This window comes from Rhinopithecus bieti, unplaced genomic scaffold (genome assembly GCF_001698545.2).
Source record: "Rhinopithecus bieti isolate Rb0 unplaced genomic scaffold, ASM169854v2 scaffold_14741, whole genome shotgun sequence".
NCBI lineage: Eukaryota > Metazoa > Chordata > Mammalia > Primates > Cercopithecidae > Rhinopithecus > Rhinopithecus bieti.
This window is the reverse complement of record NW_016807965.1, coordinates 542,907-561,837: the sequence shown is the minus strand read 5'-3', so window position 1 is coordinate 561,837 and position 18,931 is coordinate 542,907. Positions and strand designations below refer to the sequence as shown.

At 39.9% G+C, this 18,931-nt stretch overlaps 1 protein-coding gene and 1 long non-coding RNA gene across 4 annotated transcripts in view; one reads left to right on the top strand and one right to left on the bottom strand.

Annotated features, from left to right (window-relative positions):
- GLIS3 (GLIS family zinc finger 3) overlaps positions 1 to 18,931 on the top strand; it is a 347,077-nt gene that overhangs the window by 266,144 nt on the left and 62,002 nt on the right. For all 3 annotated transcript variants that reach the window (XM_017884258.1, XM_017884259.1, XM_017884260.1), the window contains one exon: positions 7,764 to 7,908. In XM_017884258.1, the coding sequence (XP_017739747.1) occupies positions 7,764 to 7,908 (145 nt within the window). The remainder of the gene's footprint in view (positions 1 to 7,763; positions 7,909 to 18,931) is intronic.
- Positions 5,331 to 7,953, bottom strand: LOC108537109 (uncharacterized). Its single transcript, XR_001887712.1, has 2 exons — positions 7,640 to 7,953; positions 5,331 to 5,747 (listed from the first exon to the last, which is right to left on the bottom strand). It is a non-coding gene; the product is annotated as an uncharacterized LOC108537109 (long non-coding RNA).

The following is an 18,931-nucleotide window of genomic DNA, read 5'->3' as shown; positions in this document are numbered from 1 at the left end:
GTTAACATTCAAAACCAAATTGCTGATTTACCTCCAACCTGCTCCTTTTCTATTCTCCTTTGCTGTTCCTTGGGCCAAAACGTAAGGCCATGTTTGGTTCCTGTGTTTCTCTCATATTACACAGTGAATTCAGCTTGACCTTCAAAAGAGAAACTGACCACATCTCACCCCCTCTGTTTCCCTTAAGCCATTGGCATCTCTCATCCAGATTGTTGTAATAGCCCCTAACCAGACACACCTGTCCTCCTCCTGTTTTCTGCACAGCAATCAGAGTGAATCTTTTACAAGATAAACCACTTGCTTTCCTGCTCACACACTTCCAGTGGTTCACCATTGCGAGGAAAGCAAATCCTGAATCTTCATGTGCTTGAAGGCCTCACATGGCCTGACCTCTGGCAGTTTCTCCAGCCCCACATCCCGTACCCTTCCTCTTGCTCCCTTGCTCACTCTTCTCCGATGACTATTTTCAGAACCCATCAGTTTGTTTCCTTGGTAGATTTCATGCCTTTCTGCATATCTTGCTCCATCGCTTCATTCAGGTTTCAGCCCAAAATGTCCAGTCTACAGAGGCCTTCCCTGACATCCACATCTAAAATAGCATGTGGGGAGCATGTAGATAGAGGTGTGCATCATTCCTACAGAGTCTGACTGAACTCTCTGGAAAGAGTGAGGACCAAAAAGATGACAGTGGAAGAATGGGAAGAGGAAGAGAAACCAGAGAAGGAAGTCAGAATCAGGAGAAAGAGTAAAGGGAGTTATCCTCTCTTAGCAAGGAAGGCCTCACACGGCCTGACCTCTGGCAAGGTATCCTCTCTTAGTTCAGTGACTCCCTGGGTCAAGATCATCTCATTCAGGATCAGAAAGTTACCATGACAGTGCCCCCATTCTGAGAACCACTGGTGATCATCAAGGGAATGGAGACGGGGCCCTGGGACCACTGTGTGTGTGCTTAGGATGCAGATGGTGAGGAATGATGAGCACCATGCTTTATTTTTGTCAACTGCAGACATTCATGTTACTAGGCCAGGATGGAACCAGGTGACAAACCTGCAGGGGAGGGGACAGTGAAAACCAAGCAGAAGTGGTCCATTCCGTTTTATTGCTTCAGTCTCTACTCCAACAAAGACCACTTTCCTTAAAGGGCATGGTGTCAGAATATACACAGTGGTGACAAGAGAACTTGGCTACCCAGGTTCTTTTCCTCCTAGAACAAGCTCTGAATGACAGGCTTCGGGCTAGAATATAAATGAGTCAGGCCAGGCACGGTGGCTCACGTCTTTAATCCCAGCACTTTGGGAGGCCAAGGCGGGTGGATCACAAGGTCAGGAGATCAAGACCATCCTAGCTAACATGGTGAAACCCTGTCTCTACTAAAAGTACAAAAAAAAATTAGCTGGGTGTGGTGGCGGACATCTGTAGTCCCAGCTACTCAGGAGGCTAAGGCAGGAGAATGGCATGAACCTGGGAGGTGGCGCTTGCAGTGAGCCAGGATCGTGCCACTGCACTCCAGCCTGGGAGACAGAGCAAGACTCCGTCTCAAAAAAAAAAAGGAGTCATAAGATGAAGAGAAGTGTGTTAGCCTGTGCAGTGTAGTGTGGTGTGGACACAAGGAGAAAGTTGGGGGTGGGCTATTTTATGAACCAGTGTAATGTAATGTCTGAGAGCATGATTTGGGATTCTAACACACCAAAATCCAAGCCTGGCATTTAGTAGCTGTGTAATTTATTTTAGATTTCTCATCTCTACAATGGAAGTCACAATAGTATGTACCCTATAGAGTTGTGAGGTACACAGTATCCAACACACTGTAGAGATTGGTGTATATTTATTTAATTGAAATGCAGTCTTTAAAAGTGTTTCCTGTTGACTATGCACATCCAGCCCTTTTCTGTGGGATTCAGCTGCATGATGCTCTCTCCTTCCTGACCTGAAACAAACCATCATATGGTAGTGGTTTTAAAGTGCATTGTAATAGTATCTGTATCAGTCGGGGTTCTCCAGAAAAAGAGACTCACCAAGATAAATATCTATATATTATGTGTGTGGGAGTGGGGAGAGAATAATTTCAAGAAATTGGCTTCTGAGATTATGGGGGCTGACAAGTCAGAAATTTGTAGGGCAGGCCAAAAACTCTTGGGCAGGAACTGATGCTGCATTCCAGAGGCAGAATTTATTCTTTTTTTTAAGTGAAACTTTAGTTTCTTTTGCTATTCAGGCCTTTCACTGATTGGATGAGGCCTGCCCAGATTGTAGGGGATAATCTTCTGTTTTTAAAGTCAACTGACTGTAGATGTTAAGCCTATCAACGAAATTCCTTCACAGTATAGCAGTCACACACCTAGATGAGTGATTGAATAACTGGATACTAAAGTCTAGCACGTTAACACCTAAAACCAACCATCACAGTAGTCACACCTCACAGCTCACATGGGCTCTCAAAGAAGGGGAGACGAAGTGCCTATGAGACTGTGGGCATTTATGGTGGAGCCCCTGTAAGAGTTTCCTATTGCACCAAGACCAAGAGCCTTACTGGGGCCTGCAGGGTGACCTCAGACCTCATTTCTTACTTCTGTCTCAGTGTTACACCCCAACCCAGCCATGCTGACCTCCTTGAAATTCCCTCCTCCTGGAACTCTCTTCCTCTTCATCCTTAGCTAATTTCTCCAACTCCTCAAGTCTTTCCTCAAATATCTCTTCTCAAAAAGGTCAAAATTCTCCCCATCACTCCCAATCTCATCTACCTTTATCTTCTTTTTGCTGTTTCCATAGCACTTGCCACCTTCTCTACAATTTACTTAATTTACTGTTTATTATCTGACTTCTCTAGAATGTAAACTTCTCTGAATGAGTCTTTGTTTTGATTGCTATTTTATTTCCGGCCCCTAGAACAGTGCCTGGCATATGGTTGAGGCCCAAGAAATATTTTTTCGACAAATGAATGAGAAGGATAAATCAGGGCAGAGCCACTTTGGAACCAGTGGAGTGTGGTTAGGGCAGCTGAGCTGAATGATTCCAGGAACGCCGTTCACATAGATTACGATGTGAACAAAGGTCCTTGGTGTCATGCAACACAGCAGTCCTTTGAAATAGGTGAATTGACAATCAGTGGTTTCAAATTCCACTTTTTTCTGCAAAGAGCAGTCAAGACTTTGTAAAGGGCAAGTCCTCTGCTCTCTGCTAAGAGCAGGTAATAAACTAGATTGCAATTTTTTAACCTTTTTTATCCCTGTGAAAGAGAATACAATCCAAGTTGTTTTTAAGAAATGAGCCTCATTTAACCATTTATTATTATGAGGTCTGAAGGAAGTCAGATGTGTTATATAGGAAATTTAATAGTTTTTTTGTGTGTATGGCCCTAGGCTTAATGGTTACTTCTCACAGGAGATAACACTAAACTTCTAAGGTCCAGATGTCCCAAAGAGGCATCTTAGAAAATTGCCAAGATATTTTATGATGACAACAAGCTCCAAAACATGACACATTCATCCCTGCATAAGTTGGAACTTACCTTCCCAGTATCTCCAAGTCCAATGACTTGCAGACATTCCTAGGATTTGTAGGTATCTTCTCCTCCTGTGACTTTTCCTAGTATCTGCTAAGCATAGAGGCCCAAGGTCATTACTGCAGAAAGATCTTTATTAGTCACAGCTAATCAAGGAAGATGAGATAACAAGGTTTCTGTTCGTACATTAAAAAATGCTAGGTTTTTATAATTCGCTGTTTCCACAGTTCCTTTCCTCTTTCAATAACCAGAAAAATCTTAGTTTCTCCTCCTAAAATTTCTTAGAGACTAGTGGCTCCAAAATTGTAATCCCCAGACCAATAGAAGCATCATCACCTGGGAACTTAGAAATGCATCACAGACCTACTGAATCAGCAGCTCTGGGTTGGGACACTGCAGGTGATTCTGATACATCCCCAAGACTGGGAACCACAGGTGAAGACCCTCCCTCCTGTCCTTGAAAAATTTCCTTCTATCTTCTTTAACTATTCCTAACAGCTAAGAAGATGTTGGTGGCAACAGAGCAAGACTCTGTCTCAAAAAAAAAAAAAAAAAAAAAAACAGATGTTGGTAAAATATACATTATGCAGTTTTTTTTTTAAATAAATAGTTGGGCTTCTTATTCCAAATATAAAACTATATTACATTGAAAGACACCCCACCCAAGAGATTCTGTTGTGTGCCTCCTGCCTCACCCTTTAGATCATTCCTGTACTAGAGAATGCTTAAAAACCTTACGGGATCTGAAAGCCCCTTTCCTGGTCTGAAGATCTGGGAGGGATACTACACTTCCATGTCATGATTGCATTTCTATGCATATGGCTCTCCTTTGGAAATTTTACTTAAGCTTCCTAAGCTTGTTCAATTTAAGAAGCCCTTTCTAGAACCATGCCTAATCCCAGAGAAAACCAAATTAACTCTCACCACAAAGTTGTATGGACTCACACTGTTGGAAAACATGAATATTTAGTGAAGCTAAGAAAGAATTGCCTGCCTTTGATGCCAGGAGTAACCCTAGCCGTGAAATTCCTTGCAAAGACCTCATTGGTACTGATAACTGTAAAACCCTAGAGTAGTTGGTAATAGAAAGCAGAGAAGCATCCATGTCTGCCCTTAGTAAAATATGTGGACCCCAGATCATATTTTAATGATGGAAGATAAATTAAAAGTGATCACCAGAACTCCTTCCAAACCTTGAAATATTTTTTCCAGTTTTTCTTAGACACTATGTGTTAGGTTAGTACCAAAATAACAAACATACCTTCCAAAGGTCCTGAAAGAGTTAGGCACTAATACAGACAGTCCCGGTCAGAGATTGCAATGTGCCACAGCTGAGGAAATTACAACAAAGTTATGTCTCAGTCACTACCTGTGTTAAATGTCCCTTCCTTACGTTTAGGGTCACTGTGCCACTTTCATGTTCTTGGGCTAAGATCTGGGCATGTGTTTCTCTCTTTATGAAGCTTTCTGAGACCCAGGAAATACTTCTTTCTAAATAGTAACTTACTGGTGTGTGTGTGTGTTTGTCTTCCTTTCTGATCAGAATTTGGTCATTGTCATTGCCAGCGGTGTGCTGGTAATGTTTAGCAACCAGCTCTTTAGATGAAAAAGCCTGTTTGTAGAATTGCCAATTTCCATGGTGTAAATACTTTCACTATGACGGATTTCAAGCTATCAGTCTGTCATCATTGCATGGAAGGTTTGGAAAAGATGCACAAAATTAACACCTCAGATTGGTGCAAGCCAGCTTTGGAAATCATTGGAATGTAGAAAATTTGGAAAGTGTTATGCGTGCGCCTAATTGAAGAGACTACCCAAACAGGCTAAGTGTGAGCAGTAAGGCTGTTTCTTCACTTGGGTCCGAGCGGGCTGAGTCTGTAAAGGGAGTCAGTGAAGGGTGGTGGGAGTGGAACTGGCTTTATAGGTTTGGGATAGGTAGTGGAAAGTTACAGTTAGGGGCAGTTTTTTCAGGCAGGGAAAGAATGTCACAAGGTGCATAGTCACAAGGTGGAGGGAGGTCGCAAGGCATAATATCACAAGGTCGATTGATTCTTTAGGGTAGGGCGGGAACATATCCGAATGGTGGAATGTTGCAGGGTCGGTTAATCAGTGAAGGCAGGAACTAGCTGTTTCTTCTTCTTTAGTGGTTCTCCTGTTGTTCCAGCCTTTGTGACTCCAGGAGGCCTGTACATGTGGGCCACAGGGGTCACAATGGCTCCACCGTGGTGTAGGCCATTCAGAGGACCTTACAGAAAGCAGAAGACACAATCTTAAAAAAGGGAAGGAAATAAGTTTGTAATAGTGCTACTGAAAGCAAAACTCAGTTTTAATGTTCAATTACATTACTTTCTGATACTTTATCTATGTATTTTTATGTAATTATCATTTTGTGTATATATATATAAAACTTTGAGTTTTGCTTTTATGTTCATAAATATCATTTTAATGGTTACATAATATTCCATCAAATTGAGGTAAAATCATTGATTAGCCCTACTTGTAGACATTTAAGACATTTTAAGTTACATTTTCTGATTAGGTATTGCTATACATAATGCTATTTATTATTATATATATGTGTGTATTTTGGGGGGGTAAAAATCTTCTTTAAAATTTCTGGCTATTTCCTTAAGACAAGTTCTAGAATCAAATTGTTTCAATTCTGGACCTTGAAAAAAATATTCCCACATACCATCTAGACTGTAGCAATATTCACTCCTATGAACAGTGGGAACAATGCCTCTCTCATTGTACCTTCACTACTACTGTTTTTTTTTTTTTTTTTTGATGTTTTGATAATTCAGCAAGTAAAAGACATTTTAATATTGCACTTCTTTGCAAGTGTGCCAAACATTTTTCACATTTATTGTCATTTCTGTTTCTCCTTTTTTTCTTTTTTAATAGTTTCGGTTCATGTCAAAGCTTTATCCAACGTCTCCTTCCCATTTCCACCTCCCCACCTTTCATCCCTGGTTTCATCTTCTATTTCTCTTCCCCAGGCCCCAGGCCCCATGCTCACCCTACTTGACTCTTACTTCTCCCTACAACATCCAGACACACCGCAGGGTAGACAGGTTCTTCCCCCATAGGTCTGCACAGCTTATTCCTCACTTCTTTCAAAGCTTTTTATGAATGCCATCTCCAAGAGGCTTTCCTTGATCCCCTATCTAAAGTCGCCATCCCTTACTCCTACGCACTGTCTCACTTCTCTGCATCACTTTTCTCCATAGCATTTATCACCATCTGAGGTTGTATATATTTTATTTGTTCATCATCTGCTTCCCCATCTAGAGTCTAACTTTGACAAAAGCAGTCAGCATTCCTAGGGTCTAGAGAAGTATGTAACAAACACTCAGTAAATATTTGTTGACTGCATAAGCATACTCTAGCTCTATATCTAAAGGTTTAGTCTTGTCTTTATAAAATCGATTTATACACGCACTCTGTAAATACCAAAGATGATTACCATTTGCAATGTTTGTAACAAATATATTTCTAGATTGCTTTTAAGGTATTATGTTTTGTACAAGCAGGACGTTAATATTTTATGTCACTAAATCTTACATTGTTTTTTTCCATTTCAATTACACTTAAAAAATTCTTATTCATTAAAAGATCAACTTTTCACCTACAGTTTATTTTAGCATTTTTTATTGTTTGACTTTTTTTACATGTAACTCTTTAATGTATAAGATTTAAATGTTCTGTTTTTATGTAACTTACTGTTGGAGTTTTGTTGCTGTTAATCACACTGTTTTATCTTTGAATCATGTTCCATAATATTTTAAATTTAACCTGAGTATTTTCCCTTCATGGAAAATCTATAGGAGTTAAATCTCAATGGGCATTTCTTAATCATCTCTGGGATGTTTTCATGACAGTGTTTCTATTTTAAAAGCACTTTCCAAGATGGATTAAGTCTACTTGAGTTTGTTGTTGTTATCGCTATAAGTTCTGATAAGATATAGAACAAATAAAAGGAAGTATAATAGGAAGTTGAGTTCCCATAAGTGGAAATATCAAGGACTGAAGTCAAATCCGCCTCTAGCCACATTTTTCCGGAAGCTCTTGCCAGGTGTTATTAGGATTGGAGAACTGACCCTTTTATTGACACTCTGTTAAGACTCTGTGCCTTACCCGTAGTTGCTACTTGATAAATTTTTGTGGGTTGAGTTGCACTGATAGAGCATGATGCCTTCCCAGGAAAATATTCCAAGGACCAGCTTTCCTTATCAATGTCTCTTCTGTTTTCTCCTCTTAGTTGCGGTCCAGCACAGAGCTCCATCCAGACCTGCTCACGGAATGCCTCAGCGTGCAGCCCCTGCAGCCGGCCACTTCCCCTAGAGACGCTGCTGCTGAAGGGACCATGGGACACTCCCCAGGACCTGGGCCTGACCTCTATTCAGGTAAAGACAGCAAAGGCAGAGCCAACCACAGCTACCCTTCTTTAGGCCTTTTATTCTGGTTGAAAGGAATGCTCCCGTGAGAAAAAATTTTCCTAAGATCATCTGTGTTGTTCTTTATCAATGGGCTGCAAATTGCTCTCCACCCCTTCTGATTCCTGAGCTAGGTGTGGCAGCAGATTCTTTTTTCTCATAAAGAAATAAAATAAAATAATGCATTACCTCTTTTAGTTGTGGACTTCTGCCAGAAATTCAGTGCACCCAACCCTCACAGATATGTTAAATTTACTCACTTGATTTAGAGTCGAAGGAAATGTTTCCTCCTTAAGCAGGTAGCAGGCTGCATGTGGATTTCTTAATGAAACAGTTGTCATCTTTATGTTTTAAAAGGAAGCCCCAGGTCTCTAAGGAAATTTTCACAACAGCAGACCAACTTGTAAGAATGTTCATTTATGTTTGCCAACCGTTGTGGGAAAGGAGATGGGATGACACTCCCAGACCAGCTTGCATCGCCTAGGTTTGAATAATAGGTGACTATATTTGGAAAATTACATGTATGTAGTTAAAAAAAAAAATAAGAAGAGATTAATATGCCATAAGGAAGTTATTTTTCTTTTACTCAGCCTGGATTTTTATGCATTTTCTACTCTCTGTAATGGTGATACACTTATGCAAACATAATTAGTGATTGTCCTTACATATGGAACACTCTTACAGTCATGCTATGAAGATGAAAAAAAGATTTACCAGCTTCACATTCCAGACAAAGAGAATTTTCTATTTTCTGTGGGTTGCAGATACCACCCCCACCCCCATCTGATTCCAGAGCCAGGTTTGGCAGCATACTGTTTTTTTCTTTTGAAAAGTATGAATAAGCCATTATAATTTAAAATTTACAGATGCATTGCAGTGGAATGGGAGAAAGACATCCTTGTATAACGTTTTAAACTTGACAGTTCCCAGTTGATTCAGATGCAGGGAGAAAAGGCAGTAAGCAAATTTCGAGAGCATCAGTCATCAAAACTGGGCCTTAGTAATGGCCCATTGGACCTCTATCAGTTGCTTTAAGCACTTACTGTTAGGGACAACATAGCCTCTGCTTTTTGAGACACAGGGAGATGAGATTAAGAAGCGTTGACCAGTCTTACAGAGGTTTCAGGTACGGGTGCATATACACACATCAAATATATCAATGTGCAGTGTTACCAACACACACATAAATATTTTGTATTAGATATATATATATGAAAAAGCATGACTAGCTTTTGTTTTTGTATGTCTGATTTATTCAATATTTGATATATAAACATTTATTTCAGCACGTTAAATTAACAAACAATTTTAAGCAGCCTGTAAAGCATTCCCCTACTACTTCAGTTCATAAATCTATGATCTTACTAAGACCTAGAACCCAGTAGTCAACAGTCAACGCTAACCAGAAATGACTGAAAAATGGTCTAACATCCAATATAAACGGTTTCTAGTGATGGGCTGCTCTGGCTATATTGAAACCTCTCGGCAATGGGTTTGGGAAGCAATGCTATCCATATCTATGGAAAACATTAGCACCTTTGTTGTATGTAGCATACAGCATATGGCTCATTTTCCAAACCGTCACATTTGTCTTGGTGTCTGTTTTTATATGTCTGGTAGTGTCTTTAAAATTTTAGAGTTTTAAATATTTTAAGGTTCAGCTTGAAATGTTTTTGTCATTCCAAGCAAATGTCCACCTTTTGGTCCATGACTCTTTTCTATATTTGGTCCTCAAAAAGATGTTGAGCTCTGGAATTTGAGCCTCCGGCTGTGGTAAGTTTGCCTCCTAAGGGGCAAGGATACCTAAGTTGCTCCAGCCATCAGTGGAGCGTCTTCAGGTTGACCCACATTTTCCGTAACTCTGAGAGCACTTGAAACACGCAGATGACCATCTTGCTCAACTTTGTTCCCAGAATTTTACTTCTCCAGGTCGCTTATCACTGTGAAAGTTTACCCCTCTCTACTTCTTTCCTTTTTTTTTTTTTTAATTGAGATGGAGTCTCGTTCTGTCAACCAGGCTGGAGTGCAGTGGCACGATCTCAGCTCACTGCAACCTCTACCTCCCAGGTTCAAGCAATTCTCCTGCCTCAGCCTGCCTAGTAGCTGGGATTACAGATGTGCAACCACCACACCTGGGTAATTTTTTGTATTTTTTTTAGTAGAGACTTAGTTTCACCATGTTGGCCAGGCTGGTCTCGAACTCCTGACCTCAGGTGATCCACCCGCCTCGGCCTCCCAAAGTGCTAGGATTACAGGCATGAGCCACCGCGCCTGAGCCCTACTTCTTTCCTTATTCCTCCTTCCCTCAGGTATGATTTTGCTTTCTCACTTTCTTCCTTTTAAGAAAATGAATTATGCCTTTTGTTTTGGAGACTAGGCAACAAACCAAGAGGTAGAACCAGGCAGGGGAATAAATTAGAAAACAAAATTTGTAAGCCTTTCTTTTAAAGTTCTAGAAATGTGCTTGTCGGTGGTACATATTAACATCCACTGCAAACCTTTGCCCTAGATCTATGGAAAGAAGCCAAACCATGAAAATGCCAAAGGTGCAAAAGGAAACTTCATCAATTAGTTAAATGCAAAGTCTGAAGTGTTAAGACAATTTGATGAAGATTAAGACTTGGCTAAATAGCAAAAGTACTTGGAGTTATTTCCTTTTATGTTCTATTATACAAAATCAAGAAAATATTTGTTTAATGATTGTCAGTCACTTCTACCTTTAAGTGCTAGTAAATTTATTTATCACAAAAATATTTTGATGGAAACCCATTGAGTATGTATGAGCGTAGAATAGGAGGCAGTAAAATTTGCCTTTGAATACCGTAATCTTTCAGAAGCCACACTGATTGAGGACTTGTGGTGTGCAGAAGTCATGGTTTTGCAATGGAAATTCTTGTCAAGTATATGATGCTTGATAACATTCTAAGAGAAGGATAGTTTGCATAGCATGAAGATGAACGGGAAGATAGCAGTTCTGGAACATACCAGTCTTGCACATCTCCTGAAGTGTTGCCTTCCCTCATTGAAACAAACTTGTCAGGTTGAAAATACAGAGCTTGATTGGAAAGGATTGCCTGAAAATACTTTTATTTCTGTGAAAGGTAATAGTGCCCCAGGTTAAAGTAGCCAAATATCACTTGAGGCCATGCTGAGGATGACTTTAATAAAATTAAAGTGTTTACTTGTCCACTATTCTGAATATCCCAGGGCTCTCCAAGCCTGCTTCTGAGCTAACCTGAGAGCAATGTTGTAACCTAACAGGAAGGCCAAGACAGCAATGAGCAGGCCTCAAGGATGGCTCATTTATATTTCTTTGTCCTTTCGTTCAAAGGTTCTGTGTTCCATATAATAATGCCCCAGGCCAGGCCTGTAAATTTAGGTGATTTATCTGATAATCTAAGAAGGACTATTTCATAGGCTGTAGATTGAAGTGGGAATGCCACTTTCAAGTCTTAGTACTTGTATAGATTTTCTGGTGAACACCTGTGACGAACTAATGATATATAGAAGCCCACACTTGGTGAGTCTGAGATATCATGGACAGTGTAGACCAGTGCCTGGTCTTGGCAGGGAGTCCATTTATTAACAGTGAATGCTGTATGGAAGATGATCTGTCCCATGAGTGATCGCAAAAATTATGGCTCCTTTCAAACAGAAGCTGTACTACAGATTCAGTAAAACATGACCTTAGCAAATGACCTAAGCCATGAAGACATCATAGAGGCCAGTGTGGTTGAGATGTTTGAGTCCCACAGAAACTACTCATCAAGGATGAGCTAACACAGCTGGAACGAGAGAACTCTACAAGAAGAAGGGAATTTTATTGATTCCAATTGTATTGGGTGATAAAACAATTGTTATGTTTAGAACTTACAAGTCCTGTTGAATTATCCAAATTTTGAATGTAACCTTAGATTTTTCCGAAAAAAAAAAATAGGTGTTTTTTTTCAGATAATATGGGAAATGTAGAAGGAAAAAGACTTTTTTTGGAGCCGGATTATTTGAAGTCACGTGTTGTTCTCTTCCCTCTACCCTCCTGACTGGGAGGTGATGGCTCCTCTCTTACAATATTATTACTTTTTATAATAAATAGCACCATATAAAAATCTATACAGGATTTAACATAAATTTGTGAAATAGTTAATATTTCATTTTAATGTAATTTTATGGTATATGTTTTAGTATGTTTTCTACATTCTTAAATTGGGTATATTTGCTGTCATGGGATGGCTTGCAGAGTTGTGTTAGAAATAATTTTCTGTAAAAGTGCCTCATATAGTGTGTTCTCAAAAAATGGTTATTAAGTTAGAGATTTATTAGAGGGTTCTAAACTACCACACACATTTCCCAGTAGGTTAAACTTTATAGGAGAGTTGTGAAGATTAAACAACATAACTATGTAAAAGTCTTTAAAAAGACATAGAGCATTATAAAAATGCATAGTTATTACTTGCATTAACTTCAAAAGCACTGCTTTGCTTGGAATTTACAAAGGTGAAAAAGCAGCAGAACAGTTTTGGAATTGGTCAGAAGGAGGTGGAAACTTGGGGCACAAAAGGGATTTAAAGGTAAACATTTGGCAAAGTCTGTGTGAAGCATTCCTTTGAACTGCTATCAAAACCTTGCAGTTTTTGTAACCTCTCTTGCATCTGTGGATGGTCCACTGAGTAAGACTGGAGAATGCGGAGGTCAGGAGCAAGCCTCATACTTCTCTGTTGTAGGCACTGGTCGTTTTAACCTGTTAATTGTGCCCCCCCAGTCCTGAGCCAGTCCTTCAGTATGCATCAAATCGCCTGGAAATCTTGTGAAAATACAGTTTGCTGGGCCCCACCCCCAGCGTTTCTGATTCAGAAGGTCTGAGTGAGTCCCAAGAATCTGAATTTCTGCCAGACATTTCTAACAAGTTCCCAGGTGACACCACCAGGTGCTGCTGGTCTAGGTGCTGCTGCTGGTCAAATGTTTTTCACCCTTTGAGAACCATTGCTCTAGATCATAAAATGTAGGCATATGACTTCTGGGAAAACATGACCTGAATCTTGACTGGGAGGAGTTAGAATTAGAATTGCACTGTAGTGTCTATTTCTGTTTCTCACTACATAAAACCTATAGGTGGATATTTTGCTTGTCACCCCACAGCAGCGTTATAATGGCACTGCTCATATTTTGATTAAGAATGAAATCTTACAACCACTCAGCTGAAGAAAATGAAGATTCTGATTCCCAGCCAGCACAGGGCACATTTGCATGTATGCAGCTAATGTTAATGCCTTTGTATGTTTGCAGGCTGCTTAATTTGATGCTTCAATTTTTCATATCCACTTATTCCCTTGTATTCATGTCAGTTTTTCACGCAAGATTAAGCTGAATCACCCAGTTTTACAATATATGCAAGTTTTGCTGTAAAAATATTGTTGTGGGTGAGCAAAAACAATTCCATACCTCATTGAGGAGAGGCAAGTAGTGAGGCTGGGCAATTGTAGCTTTATCCTTATTGGGAAAAGTATTGGTTATTTTTATTATTATTTCTCCTATTGGAAGGTGGAGGGTGAGAAGAGGGAGAGGATCAGGAAAAACAACTAGACTTAATACCTGGGCAATGAAGTAATCTGTACAGCAAACCCCCATGACACAAGCTTATCTATATAACAAACCTGCACATGTACCCTTATAATTTCACCAGTAATCAACTGGAATATGAGAAGAGAAGGTTGGGTCTATTATACTTTGAGGTGTACCTGAAGCAGGTCTTAAGGGTGGCAAAACAGAGAATTCAGGATAGAATTTCTGAAATGAGAAGCTAATACTTTTTATGGTTAAGAAGTTATAGACCAGACTGCTGAGTCTAAAGTTCTGACTTTCTGCTTCAACTGAATTTACCTTCCAAGGAAAAAAAAACATAGGTGGTTATGTCTCTTTCATGTGAAGAGTAAAGAAAAAAAAAAACTGTTCATATTCAGGGTGTTTGTAGCCACAGTGAAATTTCATCTTTTTTATACTTGTATGGGTACTGACAATGTTAAGAATAGCAAAGACTCTAAATTAAGGGACATTAATGAATTATAACTTGGATATGACTTGCCATATTTTACAGTAATAAGAGAGCACATTGCAGGCACTGAATAGAGAGAGTATTGTGGAATTTATTCATTCCACACAGCTATCAGCACTGTCCCAGAAGACTGGCTTTTATGGTGTCTTCCTCAATATTGTCATGGGCTGATCTGCCCTGCTCAGGTGCCCTGGCCGTGACTCAAACCATTAACACTGCCTTCACAGCAGGCATTGATTCATCAGAAGTTGCAGCTGCCTTCTTGGAGTCTTAGTTTTTCTACCTAAATTTCCACGCTGCTTTTGCCTTGCTTCCAGAACTCCCTGGTTCTAGCTGTGACCTGGGTTTGCTCCTGAGACTCCAGTCCTGTTCTCTCTAGTGAACTTAGCTGTTCATGTCCTGCTTCTACACTCACTACCCATCAGCTCTGGATTTCAGAGTTGAGTCTTACCCTGGAGTTTCTACTAACACCTAGTCCCACCTTAGGAAGTAAGGGGTCTGTAAGCTTCACTGGAACATTTTCCTTGGGGACATAGAGAAAGTCCTTATTTCTACCTTCTAGGAGTGAGTGGCTTCAGAAAAGGGAACTCTTCATGATTAAGAAGAAAATGGGATATAGTCTCATCAACGCGCGTAGGAATTTGCTCCTGAGGTTGGTTCACAGGTGCCTATCAAACATTTCTGAGAAGTGGATGTACTTCATGAAAGATGCGATGCATCAGCTACTTTAGAAGATTTTGCAGTTGGGAAAGTAATGATCCAGGATTCATAGTTCTGGAGGACTAAGGCAGTTCAGAGTCATAGCTATACAAAAAGCAAGAATGGACAGTATTTTGTGTCTTTTCTTTTGAGACAGGATCTCACTTTGCCACTCAAGCTAGAGTGCAGTGGTATGATCATAGCTCACTGTAACCTTGAACCCCTGGGCTCAAGTGATCCTCCTGCCTCAACCTTCTGAGTAGCTGAGACTTCAGGTGTGTGCCACCACACCTGGCTAATTTATTTTTATAATTATTTTGTGTAGAGACAAGGTCTTGCCCAGGCTTATGTCAAACTCCTGGCCTCAGGTTATCCTCCTACCTTGGTCTCCCAAAGTTCTGAGATTACAAGCATGTACCATGGCAGTGGCTTTTTTTTCTTAAATTACATTACTGACTATGTTTTGTACAATCCCTGTGATCATCGGTTTAGCCAATCTATGCTCAAATGTAACATTTATAAATGGAAATGATACTTCTTCCTGTAACCCAGCTTTTCCTCTTAGTGCGATCAATTGCTGGATTAAATTGCATAAAGAGTTCTTTAAACATAGTAAGTGTTCAGCATCTGGTAGTTGTAATTATTGTTGCTTTTATCTAAATACTAAACACATGCTATAGTTCTGAAAATTAGAGAACAGGTGCCACAGATTACCGATTACCTACCCTCTTGTCCTCCTCTTCTTCCTCCTCCTCCTTCTTCTACTTTCTTCTTCTTCTCCTTCTTCCTCCTTCTTCCTTCTTCCTTCTTCCTTCCTCCTTCCTCATTCCTCCTTCCTCCTTCCTCCTCCTCCTTCTTCTTCTTCTGGAAAAGTGGAAGCCTAAAATTTTGGGAATATAATCAACATCATTCAGTAGAATAAAAGAAAACTGTAATATGTTTCTTTACATTTTGTATTCCACTACTTTGCCAGTAGTTCACATGGCATTTTTTAATTAAGGAAATCTACTGCAGCTCTCTAAAGAAAAACAAATTGGGATTACAAACCCATCACTGGGGTGGCAATGCCCCCATATTCACAATGTCAAAATTGTGTATTGATGGTTACTAGGGTTTGGTCATTCAAAAATAGTGTTGTTGTTGTTGTTGTTTTGTTTTGTTTTGTTAAAGACAGCACACTATGCCAGAAAGAACATGGAGCTAAATCTAAACTCCATTTCCGGTTCTCCAGTCCCTAGATGTTCAGTTTGGGGAGGTTATGTTTCCTTTTCTGTAATGATAATAATACTGACTTCATAGGACTGTTACGAGAACTAAATGAGATAGCATAAAAGAGTTTAGGACACTGCCCGGCAGTTGGCAGATGCTCATGTTCTTTTCTCTTTTTTTCTTTCCCTTTTGCTTAAAATCTTAGATAATTACTTGTGAACCAAGTCAATGTCTGTGGCAGTGAATAGAACCCCTTCTATCCGTGTCTTTTATGCTGGGTGCTACTACTTGGTAGTCAGTAACAGATGTGGTGACATAAAGAGTTCCTTCCAAGAAGAATTTAAGTCAAGGTGAGGACTGGCGCTTCTGTATTCTAAGGCCCATTTTCTGATCTGCAAATGAGACTTTTTTTGTTGCCATGAAGAGTAGAAGTATGCTTATACTGGTTGTACAGAGTGCCATTGCCTGCTTGAGAAATGAATTTAATGAACAGTGAATTTGTGACGGATAGGCAGGTGGAGAAAAGGAGAAATGGGATTGATGGCCTTGGCCAGTGCAATTTTACACACTCCTTGTTTTGGTATTGCTGGGGTGTAGCCCCAGTCCTGAGGTCATTTTGTAAATAGGCTCTTCCAGTCCATGTCATTTATCTCAAAATATACTCTAAAGTGTCTAAAAAATAACTGTTCTTGACTGTTGCTTACCTCAAATTTAGTTTTCATATTTCAAAAATAGTTCCCTAGTCTTTTCATGATGGTTCTTAGTAGTTAGCATGCAACAGTTATTACACTGAGAATCAGCAAACTATGGCCCATAGGCCAAATCTGGCCTGCCCCATGTTTTTGCATGACCTGAGAACTAAGGATGGTTTTAGGAGTTTTAATGTAAAATTTTTTTTAAGTTATTAGCCTTTAGGTGAGAACGGTTGTCTGAAGAATGTGAACATTGCCTCTTGCCTGCAAAGCCTAAAATATTTACTGTCTGCTCCTTTAAAACAAAGGTTTGCCAAGTCCTGTTTTATACTTACATCTGAGACATTCATCAGAATGACTGGGTGAAATCAAGGCATTCATAAAGTGGATTAATTGAAATGAATTAAAGAGGAGAATGTATTATGAGACAGTTTAGGATCATGTAATACATGCAGGTTTTATCATTTTATTGATCCCCATAATATTTTAGATTTAGCAAATACTTTAGTAGTCTTCTAGTCCATGGGTTTTTGGAGACGTTTTAAGGCCCAATATTTAAAACAGATAATGGCAGAGCTGTTTCCATTGAAGGCATCCAGAACACATGTACCACCCAATACTCGTAGTTCTCCCAGGGCACTATATGGAACCGCAAAAGTAGTGGCCCTCAAATAGAACTATTACTGGTTAAAGTCAACAAATTGCAAGAAGACACCTGCAGAAGCAGCCTGGGCCATTGTGGCAGCACTGACTAATGTGGCTCTCACTTAGGAAGAAGCTGCCGCAGGATGGGTGGGGCTCCATTCTAGTTATGAGGTGCTAAAGGCTGGCAGAGAGATCAGAGGCAGGAGCAGTCCTGGTTTTATTCTGCCCAAGATTTTTTTCCTAGAAAGGAAAGTATCTCAGATTCTTGAATATCAAGGATTATGTTTTCGAAAATCTAAGCCTCTCCTAGACATATAAATTAAAGCCTGAAGTAAAGCAAGTAATTGAAATATTGAACTTTAGGGACCCAGCTAGTCACATTCTAACAGGGATATCGCTTGCTTCCTCAAAATATATTTTCTACCAGCAACAAGGATGTTTGACATAGATATAACTGAAGGCTGAACCCTCCATTCCAGATACAGATAAAAGCCTTTAAATAAAAATGATTTGAAAAAAATGTTGTATATGGGCATAAATTCATAACAGCATGTAAGTGCTTTCTAGCATCTATCTTGAGAGTAAAGTAAGCTAGGAGGTGACATGAAGTACCTGATGGCCACATGGAAGAGTGTGGTCAGAGTGTGAAAAAAGGAGGAAAGGGGGTTCTCTGGAGTCACAATAAAACCAGCTTATAGATGCCATTTTGCCTAGGGCTCATGATAATCAAAGCTGTGAGTTCCTCACTATACTATAATTCTCCAGAAGGGCTGTTGTTACTTCATTTTACACATCTAGGAAAGGGAGAGGCTCTCTGAGAGAGTTCAGAGTTGGTAGGTCAACCCTTGACTTTGGCTAGAATAATAGTGCATTAAAAATCAGATTGGCTGTCTATGCTAAAAATCTATTTCCAAGAAGCCTTCACTGTGAAGTGATTTTAGAAGTCATGTGAAAGTAGAGTGGGTGGGATTGTCCCAGCACGCTCTGAAAGGGAGGAAATATCTTTTGTGGTTAACATGGTACAGGTAGGAGATAGTTGAGGGATGAGTAATGAGGAGATTGGGAACCCAGTATTTTGTACTGCAACTTTGTTTTTTGTGGCGAAGTAAAACTTTTATTTCCAAAAAAAGGTGAGGGATCTTTCTGCGAGAACTTCCAGGAGTGATTGGCCATGTCTGCCCCATCTTTCTCCTTTTTTTCTGCCCTCCCACTCTGCCCCAGTGAGGGTTAACATAACACACAGACCAGGAGGAAATGACAGATTTCCCACAGGGTAGTCTGAATCGTGTGCTCATTCCAGTTATTTTATTGACTTTCTGTGTAATGAATCCTTTGAGGGTGAGTAGCAGGTAGGTTGGGAGGTGGAGAAAAGACAGAAAAGATAGGAGATTTGAGGTTAGCTGTGTCATGCATTGTTTGGAAAGATCTAAGAGGGCTGTATGAAAGGTTCGTCCCAGAGAAGTTGATAGAGCTGCCAGATGATGCCATTCTACTGGTAACAAAATGTCTTTGTTCTGAAATGCAGATGTTTCCGGAGCTTTTCCTAACATGAAGTTAATTAGACCTGGTATTTAGGAATGCTTGATGGTACCTTTTGACATTTATGTGGATGGCATCAGCCATTATCTTCTAGTTGTATTGTAGGGAACTCCAGAAAAGCATATAAGCCTGTATCCCCTTCCAAACACTAACATCCCTT